Raw genomic sequence first — 1,441 nt, forward strand, 5'->3', positions numbered from 1 at the left:
GATGCCGCCTATTGTTCATGATCTAATAATAAACTCATTAGGTAAATGCTTACATTGGAAGACGTCATCCATCTCAGAGGAAACCTCCTCTTTGGTTGGATGGGCTGCTCTGCAGACAGTCGTCCTTATGCAGCAGATTTGGGAATCTTTGATAAAAAGCTAGCAAATATTTTATTAAATTGTTTTATTTTAAAGAACGACTGAATAAGAGATGAAGTAACCGCAGATCACTTCTACATGGGACACATTCTAGGTGTCATTAGTATGTAAGGGCTCCAGCTATCCATTATTTTTCTCCTCATCAATTTTTTCTTTTAATTAGTTGATTGGTCTAGGAGAAAATGTTATTATAAAAAAAGAGTTTGAAAATTTAGGAAAAGAAAGCCTTTATTATGCAATTTAAACTGTAAAATATTTAAAAAGTGCACATACATCTACATCTAATTATATATAAAATTCTCGCAGTGGGATAATCGTCCCGAAAAGGGAAAAATAAAATAAAGTAAACATAGTTTAAGCCTGGCTTTAGAGCAGGCATCCCCAAACTCGTTCCTCAGGCCCCCTGTCCTGCAGGTTTTAGAGGTTTCCTTGCTCCAGCACAGCTGATTTTAATTGAAAGCTGATTAACAGGCTTTGGGTCTACTGCAATCATTATAACCAGCTGTGCTGAAGTAGAGAAACCTCTAAAACCTGCAGGACAGCGGGCCTTGAGGACCGAGTTTGGTGATGCCTGCTTTAGAGTAATTCCTCTTCTCCTGACAGACGCACCCCGATTCATTTGAACTCAGACAAAAGAGGAAAAAAAAAGCCACCAAAAGCATGAGATATCAACCATTTATTCTGGAAGGTGTGCGTTTTCTGCAGCGATCTGATTGCACAGGTTCCTCCTTGCTCCTCTGGAGCAGACTGGACGTCTCAGATGGGGAGTAGAACAGCTGTTGTTACCTAAAGCTATCTGGATTTTCAACCTTATCTGACCCAAGCATCCAGCCTCAGCTGTTTGATACGACGGAAACCTTTCTGAATCTGAATTCTCCCCCTCACCGTTATATTTCTCCCTGATGGAAGCCTTCCTGAAAGCAATACAGCTGTTTCCTGATGGATGGATTCGATCTAAACACCAATATTCCCTCTCCTGCTCAAACACAGAACAGGCATCCCCAAAGTCGGTAGTGGAGGGCTGCTGTCCTGCAGGGTTTACAGGTTTCCCTGCTTTAGCACAGCTGAATCTGATGATTGCTTTCAATGAAAATCAGCTGTGCTGGAGCAGGAAACCTCTGAAACCTGCAGGACAGCAGCCCTCCAGGACCAACTTTAGGGGCGCCTACTATAGAACATAAATAAGTCAGGTAAAGCTTCTGGGTTGTGTGGGTCCTAGGAAGCCTTTATCTGCTTGGCAGTTCTGGTCTTAGGAGGGATGATCTCCACTTTGAAGGGGATG

General features: G+C 42.3%; 1 protein-coding gene across 1 annotated transcript in view; it reads right to left on the reverse strand.

Annotated features, from left to right (window-relative positions):
• Nucleotides 1–1,236: 1,236 nt before the first annotated feature.
• The window catches only part of ndufaf4 (NADH:ubiquinone oxidoreductase complex assembly factor 4), a 3,633-nt gene continuing 3,428 nt past the window's right edge, over nt 1,237–1,441 (reverse strand). The window contains exon 4 of the mRNA XM_015404905.1: nt 1,237–1,422. Within this exon, the coding sequence (XP_015260391.1) occupies nt 1,375–1,422 (48 nt within the window). The 3' untranslated portion in view covers nt 1,237–1,374. The remainder of the gene's footprint in view (nt 1,423–1,441) is intronic.

Source organism: Cyprinodon variegatus, unplaced genomic scaffold, assembly GCF_000732505.1.
Source record: "Cyprinodon variegatus isolate N-32 unplaced genomic scaffold, C_variegatus-1.0 Scaffold1895, whole genome shotgun sequence".
In the NCBI taxonomy this organism is placed as follows: Eukaryota; Metazoa; Chordata; class Actinopteri; order Cyprinodontiformes; family Cyprinodontidae; genus Cyprinodon; species Cyprinodon variegatus.